At 49.4% G+C, this 21206-nt stretch overlaps 1 protein-coding gene across 6 annotated transcripts in view; it reads left to right on the top strand.

Moving 5' to 3' along the window:
- Nucleotides 1–21206, top strand: part of LOC140424705 (uncharacterized) — a 429538-nt gene that overhangs the window by 57266 nt on the left and 351066 nt on the right. For all 6 annotated transcript variants that reach the window (XM_072508006.1, XM_072508009.1, XM_072508004.1 and 3 more), the window contains exons 9-11: nt 7627–7821; nt 11196–11252; nt 18261–18368. In XM_072508006.1, coding sequence (XP_072364107.1) covers nt 7627–7821; nt 11196–11252; nt 18261–18368 — 360 coding nt within the window. The remainder of the gene's footprint in view (nt 1–7626; nt 7822–11195; nt 11253–18260; nt 18369–21206) is intronic.

Genomic DNA, 21206 nt, shown 5'->3' with positions numbered 1-21206 from the left:
CAAAACCCCTGGTGACTTAACTGGTCTAGAAATCCTTCCTGACTCACTTGACATCTCTTCTAATTTTGGCTGTGCATCTCTACCTGCTGAACCTTCTCTCAGGATCCCAGCCCCCTGCCAACTTAGTTTAAACCCTCCCCCATAGCACTAGCAAACCTCCCTGCAAGAACGCTGGTCCCATTTCTGTTCAGGTGCAACCCATTTGCTTTGTACAGGTCCCATCCATCCCAAAACCGTTCCTAATATCCCAAAACTCTAAAGCACCTTCCTGCACCATCTTTCCAGCCACACATACATCTGGACTAACCTCCTATGTCTATACTCACTAGCACGTGGCATCGGAAGTAATCCAGAGATTACTACCTTCTGGGCCCTGTTTTTTAATCTTCCTAGCTTCCTAAATTCTGCTTGCAGGACCTCATCCCTTTTTCTGTCTATACCGTTGGTATAAATGTGCACCACGATATCTGTCAGCTTGCCCTCCCCCTTCAGTATGCCCTGCAGCCGTTCAGTGACACCCCTGATCCTGACACCAGGGAGGCAACATACCATCCTGGAGTCTCTTTTGCAGCCACAGAAACACCTGCCTGTTCCTCTTACAATTGAATCCCTTACTGCGATAGCCCTGACATTCTTCCTGCTCCCCTCTTGTGCAGCAAACCCACCCACGGTGCCATGAAGTTGGCTGCCACAAAGTTTCACTGCACAGTTGTCTCCCCCAACAGTATATCTGTTAGAAAGGGGATGACCACAGGGGTCTCCTGCACTACCTGCCTTCCTCTACTCTGCCTGGTGGTCACCCATGCCCTTTCTGCCTGTTCAATGTTCACCCGCATGCGGTGTGATCACCTCACTGAACGTTCTATCCACAACTTGCTCAGCATCATGGATACTCCACAGTGAACCCACTCTCAGTTCAAGTTCTGAAAAGTGGTTAGTCAGTAGCTGCAGTTGGACACACTTCCTGTGCATGTGGTCACCAGGGACAACTGAAGCTTCCATGATTAGCCACATCGCTCAGGAGGAGCATATCACCTGTGTGAGCTCTGCTGCCATGGTGACCCTTAAGCCCCTTAGTTATTCCCTGTTTCAACAAATAAATTACATTTATATAAGAATACTATTAACTTATTTCCCTTACCCTGCTTCGTTGACTTATATTACTTTATTATAATGACCCTGACTTTCACTTCTTTGTGTTTTTCAATTAATCCCATCCTCCCAAAAAAACACATTTTAAACTCACGACTGTGAGGTGAATGAGAACAAGAATCTGACCTTGGTGTTTATGAAACTCAGCTGTTAGGGCAACACGGTGGTCCAGTGGGGAGCCCTGCAGCCTCACCGCACCAAGGTCCCAGCTTCAACCCCGGCTCTGGGTCACTGTCCGTGTGGAGTTTGCACATTCTCCCTGTGTCTGCGTAGGTTTCACGCCCACAACCCAAAGATGTGCAGGGTAGGTGGATTGGCCACGCTAAATTGCCCCTTAATTGGAAGAAATGAATTGGGTGCTCTAAATTTATTTTAAAAATGAAACTCAGCTGTGCTCCACTCCTGCCCGGACTGAGACTGAGCTCCGCTCCTGCCCGGACTGAGACTGAGCTCCTGCCCGGACTGAGACTGAGCTCCGCTCCTGCCCGGACTGAGACTGAGCTCCGCTCCTGCCCGGACTGAGACTGAGCTCCGCTCCTGCCCGGACTGAGACTGAGCTCCGCTCCTGCCCGGACTGAGACTGAGCTCCGCTCCTGCCCGGACTGAGACTGAGCTCCGCTCCTGCCCGGACTGAGACTGAGCTCCTGCCCGGACTGAGCCTGAGCTCCACTCCTGCCCGGACTGAGACTGAGCTCCACTCCTGCCCGGACTGAGACTGAGCTCCGCCCCTGCCCGGACTGAGACTGAGCTCCCTCCTGCCGGGACTGAGACTGAGCTCCGCTCCTGCCCGGACTGAGACTGAGCTCCGCTCCTGCCCGGACTGAGACTGAGCTCCCTCCTGCCGGGACTGAGACTGAGCTCCGCTCCTGCCCGGACTGAGACTGAGCTCCGCTCCTGCCTGGACTGAGACTGAGCTCCACTCCTGCCCGGACTGAGACTGAGCTCCGCCCCTGCCCGGACTGAGACTGAGCTCCCTCCTGCCGGGACTGAGACTGAGCTCCGCTCCTGCCCGGACTGAGACTGAGCTCCACTCCTGCCCGGACTGAGACTGAGCTCCGCTCCTGCCCAGACTGAGACTGAGCTCCTGCCCGGACTGAGACTGAGCTCCGCCCCTGCCCGGACTGAGACTGAGCTCCTGCCCGGACTGAGCCTGAGCTCCACTCCTGCCCGGACTGAGCCTGAACTCCACTCCTGCCCGGACTGAGCCTGAGCACCGCTCCTGCCCGGACTGAGCCTGAGCTCCGCTCCTGCCCGGACTGAGACTGAGCTCCGCTCCTGCCCGGACTGAGACTGAGCTCCGCTCCTGCCCGGACTGAGACTGAGCTCCCCTCCTGCCCGGACTGAGACTGAGCTCCTGCCCGGACTGAGACTGAGCTCCTGCCCGGACTGAGACTGAGCTCCGCTCCTGCCCGGACTGAGACTGAGCTCCGCTCCTGCCCAGACTGAGACTGAGCTCCTGCCCGGACTGAGACTGAGCTCCACTCCTGCCCGGACTGAGACTGAGCTCCAGTGCTGCCCGGACTGAGACTGAGTTAACAAAGGACACGTGGCCTTGTGTGGAGGGTGGGTTGCACATATCAATTAGGAACAGAAGTAGGCCACTTGGCCCCTCAAGTCTGCTTTGTCATTCAGTAAGCTCATGACTGATATCATTTTAACCTTTACTTCACATTCCTGCCTACCTCCGATAATTTTTCACCCCTTCCTTATCAAGAATCGACCCACTGCCTTAAAGATATTCAAACAATTTGACTCAGCCAACTCTTGATGATTTGTGGTTTTCTTTTTCTGAAAGCTCCCTCGGGCAGGGTCCCAGGTTCGATTCCCTGCTGGGTTACTGTCTGTGCGGAGTCTGCACGTTCTCCCCGTGTCTGCGTGGGTTTCCTCCGGCTGCTCCGGTTTCCTCCCACAGTCCAAAGATGTGCCGGTTAAGTGGATCGGCCATGATAAATTGCCCTTAGTGACCAAAAAGGTTAGGAGGGATTATTGGGTTAGGGGGATAGGGTGGAAGTGAGGGCTTAAGTGGGTCGGTGCAGACTTGATGGGCCGAATGGCCACCTTTTGCACTGTATGTTCTAAGCTGCCATTGCATCCTCACATTCTCTCCTTGCCACTATTTGCTCCTCATGTTCCCCCTTTCAACTTGTTGGGAGCAGAATGAAAGACAGGGGTGGAGGGATATTTAATTGGGCAATAAGGAGCGTGGTGGAGATTCCATCACCTTCTCAACTCCCCTGACTAAGGTATGGACAGGGAAGGTTGATATCAGCCTTACTCTGCCCCAAGACCAATTGAGGCCCTTAAGTGGTTCATGAAAGGCCACTGGAATGACAAGGGCTGCAGATTCATGGGATCACAGTCACTATCAAGTTCCACTCCAAGCCACATGCTTTCCTAAATTGGAACTCTATCATCACCCCTTCACCATTGCTGGATCAAAATCCTTGACTTCCCTTCCTGGCAGTACTATGGGTCTTTGTACAACATATGGACTGCAGTGGTTCAAGAAAACCGCTCGCAAGCAGCTTCTGAAGGGCAATTGGGCATGTGCAATAAATGCTGAGCTAGCCAACTATGAGCAAATAAATAAAAACACAACACTGTATGTGGGCCATTGGGTATGTCGACTTGGTCTGTCTGCAAGATTAGGTAGATAGAGCCATGCTCTTTGGGCACTATGTTCCCCTCCAGAGTGCCCCACTGGAGCAGGAAGAACACCCCCACAATCTCCACACCAGCCCACACAGCTGAGGGAGAAATGGAGGCATAGGCTATTTTCTAAATGGGGAGATGCTTAGGAAATCAGAAGCACAAAGTGACTTGGGATTCCTGGTTCATGATTCTCTGAAGGCTAATGTGCAGGTTCAGTTGGCAGTTAGGAAGGTAAATGCAATGTTAGCATTCATGTCGAGAGGGCTAGAATACAAGTCCAGGGAAGTACTTCTGAGGCTAGACAAATGGTCAGACCCCCATTTGGAGTATTGTGAGCAGTTTTATACCCCGGATCTACGGAAGGATGTGCTGGCCTTGGAAAGAGTGCAGAGGAGGTTCACAAGAATGATCCCTGGAATGAAGAGCTTGCCGTATGAGGAATAGTTGAGGACTCTGGGTCTGTACTCGTTGGAGTTTAGAAGGATGAGGGGGGATATTATTGAAACTTACAGGATACTGCGTGGCCTAGATAAAGTGGATGTGGAGTTTCCAATTGTAGGAAAAACTGGAACCAGAGGACACAATCTCAGACTGAAGGGACGATCCTTTAAAACAGAGATGAGGAGGAATGTCTTCAGCCAGAGGGTAGTGAATCTGCGGAACTCTTTGCCGCAGAAGGTTGTGGAGGCCAAAACACTTGAGTGTCTTTACGACAGAGATAGGTAGGTTCTTGATCAATAGGGGGATCAGGGGTTATGGGGAGAAGGCAGGAGAATGGGGATGAGAAAATATCAGCCATGATTGAATGGCGGAGCAGGCTCGATGGGCCGAGTGGCCTAATTCTGCCCCTATATCTTATGGTCTTATGAAGAATAAACATGAGGTACACCATACACCGTCTTCGATTTCCTTCATTATATTCTCCCTCTCCCTTGACAACCAAAGAGCCAAAGGTAAGGCTTAGATTCTGTACTTTTCCTCATTGTTGGAATGTACCTGAAACATCCACTCCTTTTTCCTCTTGCTTTTGCTTCTATTTACATGGCTCTGAGTTTCCGGTTGCGCGGTGTAGCGCACAAAAACTCCGAGAGACGAATAGAGTGAAGTCGATGAGGCTTTATTAAGCGTGACTGTTTCCCCCGCAGTTCAGTAGTAGACTACCTGCGGGGGAGGGCTCCAGGTACTTATACTCCGCCTTCAGGGCGGAGCTAGAGGTCAACGTCCAACCAGGACCCGGGATCTGTCAGCCAATGACATCATGGCTTCACAGTCCCACATGACCCCTAATGCATACTACCACACGCGGCACTTTAATTCAACACCTCAATCTTACATCGATATTTCTGGCATCAGCCTACTTTATTGTTCCAGTGAAACTTAACACATGCTCAAGGAACAGGACCCCATCTTCTGATTGGATACATTACAGCCAATTGGATTCAACACTGAGTTCAAGCATTTCTGAGCCAACCCTATCCACCATTTTGATTCTGTTTTCTTGCCAAGCCTCTGCCTGAATCTTGTTTTTCGTGCTTTTAGACAGAACTCTTTATCGTTCTGCCACTTACATTGACTCTGAACAAAGGCCACGATCATTACCAACCTCTTTGCCTTTTGTACCTTGGAACTTTAGCAGCTTCCTGGCTTCCACCCAAGTTTTTCCTCCCCCCTCCCCCATTTCAACAGCATAAAATCCCTCCATTTTCTACCTTACTTCAATCCTGCGGAAGAGTCGTGTTCAACACCCACAGATGCTGTCAGGCGTGCTGAGCATTTTCACCCGACTCTGTTTTAATTTCAGGTTGCCAGTATCCACACTATTTTGCTTTTATCATGGAATCCCTACAGTGCAGAAGGAGGCCATTTGGCCCATCGAGTGTGCACCGCTGCACTCTGCCCTATACCCGTAACCTAACCCGCACATCCCTGCACACTAAGGGCAGTTTACCTTAGCCAATTCACCGAACCTGCACATCTTTGGACTATGGAAGGAAACTTTACTTTGTATTCCTTGAAGTCACTCTTGTTCTGCTTCCATCTACTACTTTCCTCTCTAAAACAATCCAACGCTCTTATTCTTTATGCACCTTATTTCTCTTTTCTACTTCTATATGCCTATCCTCCTGCCAATTTAGTTTAAACTCCCCAACCAAACTGATGAATTCCCTACAAGGTCATTGTTCTCAGTCTTGACGTGCAACCCATAGTTTTTGAATAGGTGTCTTTTGTCCTGGATCTGACCCTATTGCCCCATGAAACCGATGCCATCCTTCCTGCCTTATTACATATCTCGACCGTCTGTACCATCTTGTGACTATTTTGATTATAACATAGCACTGTGTGAAATACACAGATTACGTTTGAGGTCTTCCTTCCTTCTTAGCTCCTGAAAGTCTTTGATACTGACATGTCCCACAACTTCTGGCACACTCCCTTCTCTGCAGAATATTCTGCACCTTCTCCATTATGGGGGCGGCACAGTGGCACACTGCTGCCTCACAGCGCCAGCAACCCAGGTTCAATTCCAGCCTTGGGTCATGTCTGTGCGCAGTTTGCACGTTCTCCCCATGTCATGTGGGTTTTCTCCAGCTGCCCCGATTGCCTTCCACAGTCCAGAGATGTGGCATGCTAAATTGCTGAAAGACTAGGTGGGGTTACTGGGTTGCGGCATAGAGTGGGGATCGAGGTGGGGTGCTCTTTCGGAGCAGACTCGATGGCCAGGTGGCCTCCTTCTGTACTGTAGGTATTCCATACGACCTAATTTATGTCCTTTACTCTGATACCGGGGGTTGGGGGGGGGGGGGGGGGGGGGGGGCTGCAAAACGTAGACCCTGTCTGAGGAGGAACCTCCTTCTGTCCTTTGTACGGATTAAGTTAGACACTATCAGCTACATTTGGGGCTTTCAATTTTAACTTTAGAGTTTAATTTTAAATTGCTGATTTTGGCCGGTTTTCTCTGGCTGTGGGATTCCCTGTGTCTGCCAGCAGAGGCTGAGGGTTTCACATTGATGAGCGGCGCGAGCAGAGAATCCCGGTGCCAGCCAACAGCGTGTCGCCAAGAAACACATGGCTGGGGGAACGGAGTTCCCTCCCCTGGTTTAGCACACTGGGCTAAATCGCTGGCTTTGAAAGCAGACCAAGACAATTCCCGTACCGGCCTCCCCGAACCAGCCTCCCCGAACAGGCGCCGGAATGTGGAGACTAGGGGCTTTTCACAGTAACTTCATTTGAAGCCTACTTGTGACAATAAGCGATTTTCATTTCATTTTTTTCATTTCATTTTTTTCATTTCATTTATTTACAGTTGGATTATTATGTTAGATATTGGTCTTGATCTTTAACACCAGCCCTAAGTCTCCACTGGGACCTGGTGAATTAACCAACAACTTGTTCACCTGATGTGTGGAAGCACACTGGTTCCAGTGGTGAGCTTAGACCAGGCAAGCAGCCTGGGCCCCCTGAGAAACCTTTATTAAAGATAGTGAAGATCTCCCTTGCTGTGGATCTAAACGGGGACAGGCGGACTAAAGTTTCAAACAGTCATAGATAGGCAGATGCCTGGGGGACACCTGAAGTTGTACCTTCACCTGATTCTTGCAAATGAGTTGACCCTTTACAGATCCTGCAAACTCCTGTGTAGCTGACACAGGAGAGCACTGTAATTAGTGATCCACCAGACATTTGTGTCCTTTTTGTCTTTCTGCTGTTTTTATTTTAACCTTTTTTTAAAAACGAATTACAAAAGTTATTGTGCAAACTGTTGCTGATGTTTCTCTTGAACGATAATCCTAAACTATGAGAATTTGTTTCTGGTTGTTACAGACAGAAGGATCCAGGCTATGATAAGGCACCAACAGTACGTACTCCGTGTTCAGCAGGCGAATTTGAACAGGCTACAGGTGGCAGAATCATGGATACCTGAAGAGGAGCGTCTGAAGATTGAAAATGAATACAGCATGATGCGTGCTAGACACTGGCGGAAAAGGGAAGGCGAGCGTTTGCCTGGACAATGGGGTGGTAAGTGTCCGGCATATCTTTCTTAAATGTAGCTGCTGGTTGCTTGCTGTATTCTGTTTCACAGGGAGCTTATAGATGGTAATGTGACAATACTGTGACACGGCATTCAGGAAGGACAGACAAAAAGGAAAAGGAGGTGGAATGGCATTGCCAGTAAAGGAGGAAATCAATACAATAGTGAGGAAGGATAGTGGCTCATTTGTATTGGTGGAGATAAGAAACATCAAGGGGCAGAAAACATTGGGCGTGATGTACCGGCTGTTCACGCCGGCAGGATATTCCGGTCCCATGCTGGCGCACAGGTTTGACGATGGTGTGGTTGGTAAATCCCGCTGGTAGGCTGTCTCTGCCACCGAAAAACACGCGCGGGTTGGTCGGTAAATCCCACCCATTATTGGGGCTTGTCTATAGGCCCCCAACATTAGTGGAGATATAAGGGAAGGCATTAAACAAGAAATGCGTGCAATAAGGGTACAACTGTAATCATACATTACATATAGATTGGACAAACCAAACTAGCAATGGTAAAGTGGAGGAGGAGTTCCTGGAGTGTGTACGTGGTGGTCTTTTCGACCATTACTTTGTGGAACCAACCCGAGGACATGCTATTCCAGATTGGGTACTGTGCAATGTGAAAGGATTAACTAACAGTCTTGTTGTACAAGGTCCCTGAGGGAACAGCAACCATAATATGATAGAATTCTTCATTAAGATGGAGAGTGAAATAGTCAAATCCGAAACTAGGGTCCTAAATCTAAATAAAGGGAACTATGAGGATGTGAGACATGAATTGACAAAGATAGATTTGGGGACCTCACTAAAGGGGTTGACCGTGGATAGACAATGGTTCGTATTTAAAGAATGAGTGAATGAATTATAAGAATTACCCATGCTTGTCTGGCGCCAAAATAGAAGAGGAAAGGTGTTTCAACCATGTCTTACAAAAGAAATTAGGGCTAATATTAAATCCAAAGAGGAGGCATATAAACTTGCCAGTAAAAACAGCAAGCCTGAGGATTGAGAGCATTTAGAATGAGCAAGAGAGGACAAAAATTGGATCAAGAGGGAAAAATAGAGCATGAAAGTAAAATTATAGGAGACATAGAAACCAACAGTAAAAGCTTCCAGAAATATGTGAACAGAAACATATTAGAAAAGACAAATGTAGGTCCCTTACAGTCAGAAGCTGGGGAAATTATAATGGGGAACAAAGAAATGGCAGAGGAATTGAACACATAGCTTGATTATGTCTTCAAAAAGAGGGCACATAACCTCCAGAAATAAAAGCAACTTACTGCGGATGCTGGAATCTGAAACCAAAGAGAAAATGCTGGAAAATCTCAGCAGGTCTGGCAGCATCTGTAGGGAGAGAAAAGAGCTAACGTTTCGAGTCCAGATGGCCTTTGTCAAATCTCCAGAAATGTTTGGGAACACCGGGTCCAGTGAGAGGGTGGAATTGAAGGAAATCCGAATTGGTAAGAAAAAGGTGCTGGGGAAATTAATGGGGTTAAAGATTGACGTATCACCTTTCTGATAATCTGCATCCCAGAGGATTAAAGGAAGTGGCCCTGAAAATATTGGATGCATTGGTGGTCATCTCCCAAACTTCTAGCGACTCTGGAGCAATTCCTAGGGATTGGAGGGTGACAAATGTAACCCCATTATTTAATAAGGGAGGGAGAGAACAAAAGCGAGAATTACAGGCCGGTTAGCTTGATATCAGTCTTGGGGAAGATGCTAACGTCTATTATAATACGTGTTAACGGAACATCTGGAAAGCATCACCGGGAATGGGCAAAGTCCACTTGGAGGAATGGGTCTTCGCATGCATCTGCTGGTCTATCCAGTAACATCCACATTGAGGAGAAATGTGCTGTGGATTCACCAGAATGATGCCGGGGCGGGATTCTCCGTTGCCTGACGGCAAAATCGTAATCGGCGATCGGGCGGAGAATCAATTCCGACGCCGGAATTGGGGTTGGCGCCAGTATGATGCCGGTTTGCGATTCTCCGCCACCTCCAAACCGGCGTCATTGTGACGTGCGTCGCGTGCATTCTCAATGCTGTTGGCACCTCTTTGGCTGGCCACTCCCGATGATTCGCCCCTGAAGGGCTGAGTTCCCGACGGCGCAGGACATGTGTGGTTTGAGCTGGCGTGCCGGCTGCCGACTGTATACAGCGTCACTACACTGGCCCTTAAGTGTTACATTACGATGAGAGAATACACAGTTTAGGGTTTTACACCCTGGAACTTCGAAGATTAAGGGAAGATGTCGCAAAGTTACATCACACCCCTGTACACAAAATATCTTCTGCAAATGACAATCTGAATGAAATGAAATGAAAATCGCTTATTGTCACAAGTAGGCTTCAAATGAAGTTACTGTGAAAAGCTATTCTGTGATCTATGCAAGATCAATTGTTCCTCTTAATTCTGCAAAGGATGATATTTGTGAACTATAGCGATCAATGGGTATGGGACAACGGAGGGTCTATATGGATGCAGCATGATCTCATTAACTAACAGAAGAGGGCTGAATGGCCTACTTTCCTTAACCTCCAATCTCCTGAGATTGAGGGCTGGATTCTCCGTTTTGGAGCCGGCGTGAAAACGATGGTCTTTTACGCCAGGAAAACTGGGGCAAAACAGCCACCGATTCCCCGTTTTGCTGGGGGCTAGTAGGGAGGGAGCGTAGAGATCGCAGCTCTAGCTGACGATGCAGCCCTGAGCATTTCTGGGTTTGTGGCTGCGCATGTGCGCGGCGGCCTGCAGCGGTCGCACTGTGCTCCCTGGTGGACTCAGCCCGAGGACCCGGACCGCAAAAGTAGTGCCCCCCTGTAGCTACTCACACGCCCTGGACCGCCCGGCCACAGTGCCCCCAGCCCCGAATGGAGCCCCCACTGCCCGCGGATCAGCCGTCCTGCGACAATGGCGGCACCGGACTGACTCCGCAGCTGCCACGCGAGCTTCCCAGACGGTGTGAGTACATGTACCCCATGCTGTGTGCAACTCGGCCGGTCAGGGACGGAGCATCGCGGGGCGGGCCTCGGAGGCCGTGGATAATCAATGCGGCGTACCCCTAGACTTTGACAAAGGGTCATCTGGACTCGAAACTTTAGCTTTTTTGACTCCCTACAGATGCTGTCAGACCTGCTGAGATTTTCCAACATTTTCTCTTTTGTTTCAGATTCCAGCATCCGCAGTAATTTATTAATATGCATCAGCATCTCTATAGGAAGATCCTTTTACAGTTTCACTGAATAACTATTATTCAGCATTTTAGTGCTTATATTTTGACAACAATAGTCATCACTTATAGATATTGGGTGATTGCAAGATTTGCACTGATTATTTTTATTTCTTCTTCATCTAGCATGGAAAGCAAAAACTGAATCTCCAAAACGGCGGAAAGCAAAAAGGATCACCGGTGGTAAGTTTAGACTGGAGAAGCTCCTCAATAATATTTCAGCTGTCATTTATAAAAAAGCAAACTTTCTTCCTTTTTTCATTCCATTGAAGAGCCATTTTAAATAACCGTAAGGTACAAAGCCAGAGAGATGTGGTTTGTTCTGTGACAGTTTCCTAATCTATTTTTCCTTACGTGTGGACATGCTAGGGCGGCATGTGGTGCAGTGGTTAGCACTGGGACTGCGCCGCTGAGGACCGAGGTTCGAATCCCGGTCCTGGATCACTGTCCGTGTGGAGTTTGCACATTCTCCCCGTGTCTGCGTGGGTTTCACCTCCACAACCCAAAAGATGTGCTGGTTAGGTGGATTGGCCATATCTTTTTATTAAAACAGTAAAAAATATATACAAGGCCAGACGGTACAAACACTAATTTTGTGTTGGAGAAACAGGGTACCCTCCCCTCAGTACCAATGTACGGGGAGGGGGGGCGGGGTAGATATTCAGATTATTCAAACAGTTCACAACACATTTCTACAAAAATCAAATGGAACAAGTACTAAACTTTCCGCTGGAGAGACCAGATACCCTCACCTCTGTACCAACAGAAGGGAAAGGAATGGGGTGGTGGGGAGTGAGGGGAAAGGAGGATGGTAGGGAGGGAGGGAGTCTGGATGTTGGTGGAGGGGGTGGGGGCCCAATAGGACAGTGCCTGAACTATCTTGGGAGGCAGAAAAATAACAACCTTCAATTATGATGTGCCACTAAATTGCCTCTTAATTGGAGAAAAAATAATTGGGTACTCTGAATTTATAATGTGGAGATGCCGGCGTTGGACTGGGGTGAGCACAGTACGAAGTCTTACAACACCAGGTTAAAGTCCAACAGGTTTGTTTCGATGTCACTAGCTTTCGGAGCGCTGCTCCTTCCTCAGGTGAATGAAGAGGTCTGTTCCAGAAACACATATACAGACAAATTCAAAGATGCCAAACAATGTTTGGAATGCGAGCATTAGCAGGTGATTAAATCTTTACAGATCCAGAGATGGGGTAACCCCAGGTTAAAGAGGTGTGAATTGTGTCAAGCCAGGACAGTTGGTTGGATTTCGCAGGCCAGATGGTGGGGGATGAATGTAATGCGACATGAATCCCGGTTGAGGCCGCACTCATGTGTGTGGAACTTAAGTTTCTGCTCGGCGATTCTGCGTTGTTGCGGGTCCTGAAGGCCGCCTTGGAGAACGCTTACCCGGAGATCAGAGGCTGAATGCCCTTGACTGCTGAAGTGTTCCCCGACTGGAAGGGAACATTCCTGCCTGGTGATTGTTGCGCGATGTCCGTTCATTCGTTGTCGCAGCGTCTGCATGGTCTCGCCAATGTACCACGCTTCGGGACATCCTTTCCTGCAGCGTATGAGGTAGACAACGTTGGCCGAGTCGCACGAGTATGTACCGCGTACCTGGTGGGTGGTGTTCTCACGTGTAATAGTGGTATCCATGTCGATGATCTGGCACGTCTTGCAGAGATTGCCATGACAGGGTTGTGTGGTGTCGTGGTCGCTGTTCTGAAGACTGGGTAGTTTGCTGCAAACAATGGTTCGTTTGAGGTTGCGCGGTTGTTTGAAGGCAAGTAGTGGGGGTGTGGGGATGACCTTGGCAAGATGTTCATCGTCATCAATGACGTGTTGAAGGCTGTGAAGAAGATGACGTAGTTTCTCCGCTCCGGGGAAGTACTGGACGACGAAGGGTATTCTGTCGGTTGTGTCCCATGTTTGTCTTCTGAGGAGGTCGGTCCGGTTTTTCGCTGTGGCGCGTTGGAACTGTCGATCGATGAGTCGAGTGCCATATCCCGTTCGTACGAGGGCATCTTTCAACGTCTGTAGATGTCTGTTACGCTCCTCCTCGTCTGAGCAGATCCTGTGTATATGGAGCGCTTGTCCATAGGGGATGGCTTCTTTAATGTGTTTAGGGTGGAAGCTGGAGAAGTGGAGCATCGTGAGGTTATCCGTGGGTTTGCGTTAAAGCGAAGTGCTGAGGTGACCGTCCTTGATGGAGACCAGTGTGTCCAAGAATGCAACTGATTTTGGAGAGTAGTCCATGGTACAATTCATACCTCTTTAACCTGGGGTTACCCCATCTCTGGATCTGTAAAGATTTAATCACCTGCTAATGCTCGCATTCCAAACATTGTCTGGCATCTTTGAATTTGTCTATATATGTGTTTCTGGAACATACCTCTTCATTCACCTGAGGAAGGAGCAGCGCTCCGAAAGCTAGTGACATCGAAACAAACCTGTTGGACTTTAACCTGGTGTTGTAAGACTTCGTACTGAATTTATAAGAAAAACGTGTGGGCATCGAACATAGAACATAGAAAAATACAGCACAGAACAGGCCCTTCGGCCCATGATGTTGTGGCGAACTTTTGTCCTAGATTAAGAACAAATTAATCTACATCCCATCATTCTACCGTAATCCATGTACCTATCCAATAGCCGCTTGAAGGTCCCTAATGTTTCCGACTCAACTACTTCCACAGGCAGTGCATTCCATGCCCCCACTACTTTCTGGGTAAAGAACCTACCTCTGACATCCCCCCTATATCTTCCACCATTCACCTTAAATTTATGTCCCCTTGTAATGGTTTGTTCCACCCGGGGAAAAAGTCTCTGACTGTCTACTCACTGGGCTAAATCGCTGGCTTTTAAAAGCAGACCAAGGCAGGCCAGCAGCACGGTTCAATTCCCATACCAGCCTCCCCGAACAGGCGCCGGAATGTGGCGACTAGGGGCTTTCCACAGTAACTTCATTGAAGCCTACTCGTGACAATAAGCGATTTTCATTTCATTTCATTTTCACATCCTTCCTTAGATATGGGGCCCAAAACTGCTCACAATACTCCAAGTGGGGTCTGACCAGAACCTTATATAGCCTCAGAAGTACATCCCTGGTCTTGTATTCGAGCCCTCTGAACATGAATGCTAACATTGCATTTGCCTTCCTAATTGCCGGCTGAACTTGCACGTTAATCTTAAGAGAATCGTGAACAAGGACTCCCAAGTCCCTTTATGCTTCAGTTTCCTAAGCATTTCCCCATTTAGAAAATAGTTTATGCCTCCATTTCTTCTTCCAAAGTGCATAACACCTTTCCACATTGTATTCCACCTGCCACTTCTTTGCCCACTCTCCTGGCCTGTCCAAGTCCTTCTGCAGCCCACCTGCTTCCTCAATACTACCTCTCCCTCTACAAATCTTTGTATCATCTGCAAACGTAGCAACAGTGCCTTCAGTTCCTTCTTCCAGATCATTGATGTATATACACGACGAGACATCTCCCCTAAGCTCCAGGAAGGAGACTCGCAAGGGTGTGGCACATGTGGTTCAGTAACTGTGACGGCCGGGGGCACCAGAATCAATATCAAATGCATCGCCCTGTTCGGGTGACACAGGGGTTTACATTTAGCCCAGCCCAATGAGGGTGGTTGGATGCAACTAAATTGCATTACGGCAACAAAAGTAGCCTCAATGAAGATAACCCTCCAAAGGAATGACCACCTCTCGGATATGGAAAACGACACACCGGCTGCTGTCTTGGTCATTGGACGCCAGACATTTCGGAAAATGTGTTTGGGGATCCAGCACCTGGAGCCAAAAGAAACAAAGGCATGGCTGATGATGCATACCGGAGAACCAGCAATTATTGGGACAACGATAACCCCGGTTACCCATGGACAACAATCAGTCCGACTGTCAGTGGTAGTGGTGCAGGGGCCTGGACCCATTCTTCTGGGCCATGACTGGTTACAGAGACTCTGCCCAAACTGGCAACAGATCTTTAGAATGGGTACAGGCGGATTGTATGAGATCCTGGGAAAATACCTGGAAGTCTTCCAGAAAGGTCTGGGGAAAATAAAGGGTGCCATGGCTAATGTTTACATTGACCCGGATGTCCAACCAAAGTATTTCAGGGCCTGTCCAGTCTCACCCTGCTGTCAAAGGCCGATGATGAGCTGAGCTGGCGAGAGAACCTGGGGATTATTCGCTCAGTTCAATTCACGGAATGGGCAGCATTAGTGGTCCCCGTGCTGAAGCCGGACAAGACTATCCGCTGTGTTGGTGACTATAAAATGACAGTGAACAAGGCCTCCTGTTTGGACCAATTCCCCATGCCAAGTGCGGAAGACCTATATGTGAATTTGGCTGGGAGCCATTCCTTCTCGAAGTTGGATATGAGCCATGCATAACTCCAGCTGGAGTTGGACAAGGTGCCCAGAAAATATGTAACCATCACTACCCACAAGGGATCGTATGAGTATACCAGGCTCCCATTTGGGGTATCGTCTGCATGTGCAATCTTCCAATGGGTTATGGAAAGCATTCGCCTTTTAAAAAAAAAAAAATTCCAATGAAGAGGCAATTTAGCACGGCCAATCCACCTACGCTGCACATCTTTGGGTTGTGGGGGTGAGACCCCTGCCGACATGGGGAGAATGTGCAAACTTCACACTGACAGTGACCTGGGGCTGGGATCGAACCTGGGTTCTCACCGCCACTCTGCTGCCCCATGGAAAGCATTCTTCAAGAGCTCCCCAGGATGGCAGTCTGCCTGGATGATGTGCGGATTACAGGAGCCTCGGAGAAAGAAAACCTAGACAACCTAGAAGAAGTCTTCTGTCAATTCTTGTAAGTAGGTGGCTGCTTGAAAAGAGACAAGTACGTCTTCCAGGCAGGAGAAGTCACATACCTGGGATACATGGTTACAAAGAAGGGTGCACCTAGTCGAAGAGAAAGTCCGAGCCATAAAGCAGGCCACAACACCAGAGAATACAACAGAGCTGATGTCATTCCTGGGGCAATCTTTGTATCTGTTGCCCTTGAAAGTTGATGCCTTCACGTAACTATACAATACAATCGGAGTTAACTTAATGACTAGTAGCCCCATCTAATCTGCAAAATTTATTCAAAATCTGGCAACCATATTAGTGCCTCTACATCTGCTCTTCAGGAAGCACCAGAAATGGGCCTGGAAGGTACCACAAGAAGGAGCACTTGCCAAAGTAAAATGGCAGATATCTTGGGCGTCATTCTCCGACCCCCCGCCGGGTCGGAGAATGGCCGTTGGCCGCCGTGAATCCCGCCACCGCCCCTGCCGAAGTCTCCAGTACCGGAGATTGGGCGGGGGCGGGAATCGGGCCGCGCCGGTTGGCGGGACCCCCCGTTCAATTCTCCGGCCCGGATGGGCCGAAGTCCCGCCCAGAAATTGCCTGTCCCGCCGGCGTAAATCAAACCTGGTATTTACCGGCGGGACCAGGCGGCGTGGGCGGGCTCCGGGGTCCTGGGGGGGGCGCGGGGCGATCTGACCCCGGGGGGTGCCCCCACGGTGGCCTGGCCCGTGATCGGGGCCCACCGATCCGCGGGCGGGCCTGTGCCGTGGGGGCACTCTTTCCCTTCTGCCTCCGCCACGGCCTCCACCATGGCGGAGGCGGAAGAGACTCTCCCCACTGCGCATGCGCGGGAAACTGACAGCGGCCGTTGACTCTCCCGCGCATGCGCCGGGAAACTGACAGTGGCCGCTGACGCTCCCGCGCATGCGCCGCATTTCCGCGCCAGCTGGCGGGGCAACAAACGCCATTTCCGCCAGCTGGCGGGGCGGAAATTCCTCCGGCGTTGGCCTAGCCCCTCAATGTTGGGGCTCGGCCCCCAAAGATGCGGAGCATTCCGCACCTTTGGGCCGGCGCGATGCCCGTCTGATTGGCGCCGTCTTTGGCGCCAGTCGGCGGACATCCCGCCGTTGGGGGAGAATTTCGCCCTTGTGTGTAAAGCCGTCAGTGTAGTTAAGTGTTGTAGTGCATTATACTCCTTCTTGTGTGTTTTTTTTATTCTTAATAAATATTTGTAGTAATTGTTCACACAACAATTGCCCTATTTCTCTCTGGTTCATATATTTTTCTCACAGTGTACCAAATTGAAGATATACACCACTAAGAACTGGGGCGGGATTCTCCGACCCCCCGCCGGGTCGGAGAATCGCCGGGGGCTGGTGTGAATCCCGCCCCCGCCGGTTGCCGAATTCTCCGGCACCGGATATTTGGCGGGGGTGGGAATCGCGCCGCGCCGGTTGGCGGGCCCCCCCCCCCCCCCGGCGATTCTCCGGCCCGCGATGGGCCAAAGTCCCGCTGCTGGAATGCCTGTCCCACCGGCGAGAATCAAACCACCTCTCTTACCGGTGGGACAAGGCGGCACGGGCGGGTTCCGGGGTCCTGGGGGGAGGCGCGGGGTGATCTGGCCCCGGGGGGTGCCCCCATGGTGGCCTAGCCCGCGATCGGGGCCCACCGATCCACGGGCGGGCCTGTGCCGTGGGGGCACTCTTTTCCTACCGCTCTCGCCACGGTCTCCACCATGGCGGAGGCGGAAGAGACCCCCTCCACTGTGCATGCGCGGGGATGCCGTGAGCGGCCGCTGACGCTTCCACGCATGCGCCGCATGGCAAAGTCAGTTTCGCGCCACCTGGCGGGGCACCAAAGGCCTTTCCCGCCAGATGGCGGGGCGGCAATCAGTCCGGCGCGGGCCTAGCCCCTCAAGGTAAGGGCTCAGCCCCTCAAGATGCGGAGGATTCCGCACCTTTGGGGCGGCCGATGCCGGACTGATTCGCGCCGTTTTTGGCGCTGGTCGGCGGACATCGCGCCGATTGCGGAGAATCCCGCCCCTGGTATTCCAAATTATTCTTCTATGCCTGGGATACTTTTCGATTTGAAATGAAATGAAAATCGCTTACTGTCACAACTAGGCTTCAAATGAAGTTACTGTGAAAAGCCCCTAGTCGCCACATTCGGGCGCCTGTTCGGGGAGGCTGGGACGGGAATTGAACCGTGCTGCTGGCCTGCCTTGGTCTGCTTTAAAAGCCAGCTCTTTAGCCCTGTGCTAAACCAGCCCCTTTAACATCATTTAACATCATGATTTAACACCAGAGGGGGTGGGGTTCTTAACAATGCCAATAAGATTTCTGGAAACGCTAATTATTTTTTTCTTCTCTCCTAGTTAATAAGAACCCAATGGTTAAAATGTGGAGGAAAAAGATTTCCAGTTCACCAGACTGGCCACGGCGTGTCATTGATTTGGTGCCTGATGAAGATGGAGGAACATGTCGTGAGTAAAAACCTTACAGCAAATTTTAGGTTCCATGTAGATGCAGAAACTCAGGTGGATGCTGGAAATGTGTTTTGGGGGGAAAATGACTGGACATTTTCCTCCATATGTTTTGTCAGAAAATAGATATTAACCTTCTAATAAACCAATAAGTTCATCATTATTTCACATTGTTGGCTAATATTGGTACACAATGGTCTTATATATTGAATGGAGTGTACATACTGTAGTGCAATGGGGTAATCGAATGGATATGCTAATAACCAATATAAATGATGATATATCACAGGTGGCACAGTGGTTAGCACAGCTGCCTCGCAGCGCCAGGGATCCGGGTCAAATTCCGGCTTGGGTCACTGTCTGTGCGGAGTCTGCACATCCTCCCCGTGTGTGCGTGGGTTTTCTCCGGGTGCTCCGGTTTCCTCCCACAGTCCAAAGATGTGCAGGTGAGGTGGATTGGCCATGATAAGTTGCCCTTTAGTGTCCAGGGATGTGCAGGTTAAGTGAGGTTACGGGGTAGCAGGGATAGGGTGGGAGCCTGGTTAGGATGATCTTTCAGAGGGTCAGTGCAGACTCGCTAGGCTGAATGGCCTCCTTCTACACAGTAGGGATTCGATGAAAAATATCACTGACGTTCCATTATATGTTGGACTCTCAGGAGTGAGGGTGGAATGGGCGGCATGTGACGCAGTGGATAGCACTGGGACTGCGGCGCTGAGGACCCGGGTTAGAATCCCGGCCCTGGGTCACTGTCCGTGTGGAGTTTGCACATTCTCCCCCCATGTCTGCATGGGTTTCACCCCCACAACCCAAAGATGTACAAGTTAGGTAGATTGGCCATGCTAATGATGTGATACTGTTTAAAGGTGTTAAGTCTCTTGGAAATTTGAAGGAACATTTTAAGGAATTATTTACTGTTGCAATATTTTCTGAGTTATCTTTGTAGTAAGGGGTGTTAAGAGATCCAATGATCATTTAAGATGTTAAGTTGAGTTCATGGAATAAACAGTGTTTTGTGTTTAAAAACCCACGTGTCCATAATTGTAATCCCACACCTGGGGAACAAGCCGAGTGCTCGGAAAAGCAACAAATCCATTAAAGGGGGAGGTTGGTTGAACTCCATGATATGTTTTGGGGTTCTGAAAATGCCTCACCCAGAACAGTACTCTAAATTTACTTTTAAAATAGAGTGAGGGTGGAACACACTGTACATAGGGGAGTCAAGCCTATTCTGCAATCTGTTTATGTACAGTGTTAAGAAACCTATATATCTATTTTCTGACAAGCAAATACCAGAGTAAGAGTATAGTCTGTCCAGGAGAGAAAGGCCACACATACCAACAAGCCAAAAACCAAGCCATGAGGCCACTGAACATGGTAGCTGCACAGTTTATGGTAGCAGTGGTGGTGGCACAAGTCCAGACAGAAATTGGTTCCATTGATGTAACTTCAAGAGAGTGAAGAAAAACTTGGGAGAAATAATGAGTAAGAAATAATTCAACTGATCCCCCTGGAAAAGAGGCAAACTGGAGAGAGGTAACAATGTCCATAACTGGTGAGAAATCCCTGCCCCACCTATTTGATTGTCTCAAGGGCCTACAGAAAGGCCAAAAGTGGGAGTTATGGAAGAGGCACTTTCTACTGCATGGGGTACTATCGGGTCTTCATGCAAAGGAGCAGAAGCGCCGAGTCAGTTTGTTTGTTTATGCTAGCAGTCCAGTGACAGGCTATGTTCTCCTGAGCTAGGGTTGTGGAGTCCACAGCGGAATTTGACAATGTTCTCAAAAGCATTGGCACATATTTTGGCGTGAAGCGGTGACCAGTGACAGAATGTGCACGTTTTAGCCAATAGTCCCAAAGACCAGGGGGATCAGTTGAATTATTTCTTCCTGACCCATATCACCTGGTGAGTTCTTTTGGATTCAGGCCACACTGAAAGATGAGCTCATCCATGGCCAAATAATTGTGGGCATTCAGACTTGGATTGATAAGTGGCAAGAAAGATTCACAGCATACAAGTGCCAGGTAATGACCTTCTCCAACAAAAGAGTTCTGACCTTCTCCTCTTGACATTCAGTAGTGTTATCACTGCTGAAGCCCCCTCTGTCAATACCCTGGGATTACCATTGACCAGAAACTGAACTGGTCCAGCCATATAAATACTGTGCTACAAGAGCAGGTCAGATGTTGAGGCATCTGTGGAGAGTGACTCACCTCTTGATGCCCCAAGCTTGTCCATCTACAAGGCACAAGACAGGTATGTAATGGAATACTCTCCACTTCCTTGGATGAGTACAACTCCAACTGCACTTAAAATGTTTGACACCATTGAGGACAAAGAGCGCACTTGATTGGTACCCCATCCACCACCTTAAACACCCATTCCTTCTATCACTGAGTGGCAATAGTGTGTACCATCTATAAGATGCACTTCTGCAACTCACTAAGAATCCTTTGACAACATCTTCCAAACCTGTGATCTCTACCATTTAGGAAGTCAAGGCAGCAGATGTATAGAAACACCACCACCTGAAAGTTCCCCTCCAAGGCATACCCCATCCTAACTTGAAAATATATTGTCACTCCTTCACTGTTGCTGGTTTAAAGTCCTGAACTTCCCTTCCTATCAGCACGGTGGGAGTACCTACACAATATCAACTGCAGCGATTCAAGAAGGTGGCTCACCATGTTCTCAAGGGCAATTAGGGATGGGCTTCAACAAGCAACTAACCCATCTGGTTCACTAATGTCCTTTGGGAAGGAAATCTGCCATATTTACCTGGTCTACATGTGACTCCAGACCCATAGCGATGTGGTTAACATGCCCTCTGAAATGGG

The sequence above is a fragment of the Scyliorhinus torazame genome, chromosome 6 (assembly GCF_047496885.1).
Source record: "Scyliorhinus torazame isolate Kashiwa2021f chromosome 6, sScyTor2.1, whole genome shotgun sequence".
NCBI classification, from domain to species: Eukaryota; Metazoa; Chordata; class Chondrichthyes; order Carcharhiniformes; family Scyliorhinidae; genus Scyliorhinus; species Scyliorhinus torazame.
The sequence above is the reverse complement of the archived record's forward strand: the minus strand, read 5'-3'. Positions and strand labels throughout refer to the sequence as shown.